Source organism: Microtus ochrogaster, unplaced genomic scaffold, assembly GCF_000317375.1.
Source record: "Microtus ochrogaster isolate Prairie Vole_2 unplaced genomic scaffold, MicOch1.0 UNK42, whole genome shotgun sequence".
In the NCBI taxonomy this organism is placed as follows: domain Eukaryota; kingdom Metazoa; phylum Chordata; class Mammalia; order Rodentia; family Cricetidae; genus Microtus; species Microtus ochrogaster.
In genome coordinates this window covers 426105-427599 of record NW_004949140.1, presented here as the reverse complement: position 1 = coordinate 427599, position 1495 = coordinate 426105, and the positions used below count along the sequence as shown (strand labels likewise).

At 44.5% G+C, this 1495-nt stretch overlaps 1 protein-coding gene across 1 annotated transcript in view; it reads right to left on the bottom strand.

The window, feature by feature from the left end:
* Positions 1-1495, bottom strand: part of CUNHXorf56 (chromosome unknown CXorf56 homolog) — a 50624-nt gene that overhangs the window by 10398 nt on the left and 38731 nt on the right. Inside the window, exons 7-8 of the mRNA XM_005368918.2 lie at positions 1205-1294; positions 452-544 (exon numbers count right to left, since the gene is read on the bottom strand). Coding sequence (XP_005368975.2) covers positions 452-544; positions 1205-1294 — 183 coding nt within the window. The remainder of the gene's footprint in view (positions 1-451; positions 545-1204; positions 1295-1495) is intronic.

The window sequence follows — 1495 nt, the reverse complement described above, 5'->3', positions numbered from 1 at the left end:
TTTGGGTAAACTGAGGTAGCAGCACTGTATGCCATCAATTTGGGTAAACTGAGGTGGTAGAACTGTATGCCATCAATTTGGGTAAACTGAGGTAGTAGAACTGTATGCCATCGATTTGGGTATACTGAGGTAGCAAAACTGTATGCCATCAATTTGGGTTTACTGAGGTAGCAGAACTGTATGCCATCATGTACTGGAAAGCATTAAAAAACCTGGCCCTTAATCCTGATCCTAGAGAGAAAGTAGCAGGTTTAACCATCACTCAAGTTAGGCCTGGCAAACAAGATTTCTAATTTAGTGCTAGACCTCAGTCACTATTTACCAACGCAGCCAGAGCCTGGTGTGAGGAAGCTGGCAGCCAACTATACTAGTAACTTCCAAGAGCCTTTGCAAATCATTCAAAGCAAGAAATCCAAGCCAGGAGGCCTGCGCCTTTCCCCATGCCACTCACCAGCTCTTGCAGTCGCCTCTTGCTCATGCCTTTGCGCTCCAGCTGTTTTTCAATCACTTTGGCATTCTGTGCATAGGAGTCGGCAACTTCCCTCTATAGGGAAAATGAAGGGCCTTCAGACCAGCGCACTTACCAGGAACTACAATCAAGACCTCAGGAGTTATTTGTACTACTCAAGCCCATAAATTGGAACTCAAACAGCAGGCCTCCCTACACTTCCAATTCTTCATCTTCTCAATAACCCAGGAGACTTCAGGTTTCCATGGTGATCATTTGATAACATCCCTCCATAACACTTGGCTTGAAATACCAGAAAAGTAACTGCTGTTACTGCTAAGGACAGACTCAAACCATTAGAGCCTGCCTGGGAGGGACTGAAAATTATTCAGTCCAGTACCTTATTTTTTATTGGTTTGTTTTTGAGATAGGAACATGCAGACCCTGAATGTAAGATGCTCCCATCTAAACCTCCAGAGTACTGGGATTATAGGCGTAAACTGTCAGATCTGAATCCAGTTCAGTAGTTTTAAAATTAAAAAGTGATGAGAGGATCCACATTCTTTGTTCTCATTTTATAGTAGATGTCCCTCCCATTCAGGGAAACAGGTACTCCCAATAGCACCGAGTTTCTTACTAGTGGAGCAGGGTGTGAAAGCAAGGCTGCCAACTGTTCTGCTCCGCAGAAGCTCTGACTTAAGTCCCCTTACTCCCCCGCCCCCCAATTCCAATTCCCGTGAAAGCCGAAGCACTTACAGCCTCTATCTCTTCTTCTTCCTCATCAATGGTAGACACAGTAACAGAGCTGAACTTGCCCATGTCTTTAGTCCGTTTGGTCATCATCACCTAGAAGAGAAGGAAGAGGTATCAAGCTAATCAAGCTAAGGTCACCTCACAAGGATCCATGAGCCGTGTAAGCACATGAATTTGCGTGCCTGTCTGTGTACAGGCACGGTGTGAGAATACCTGCTTCTTAGGGACAGGGCAGGCTAACTATCTAAATGTCAGTGTTTTCAAGCATTTCCTTTTGAGGTTTTTTTTTTTTTT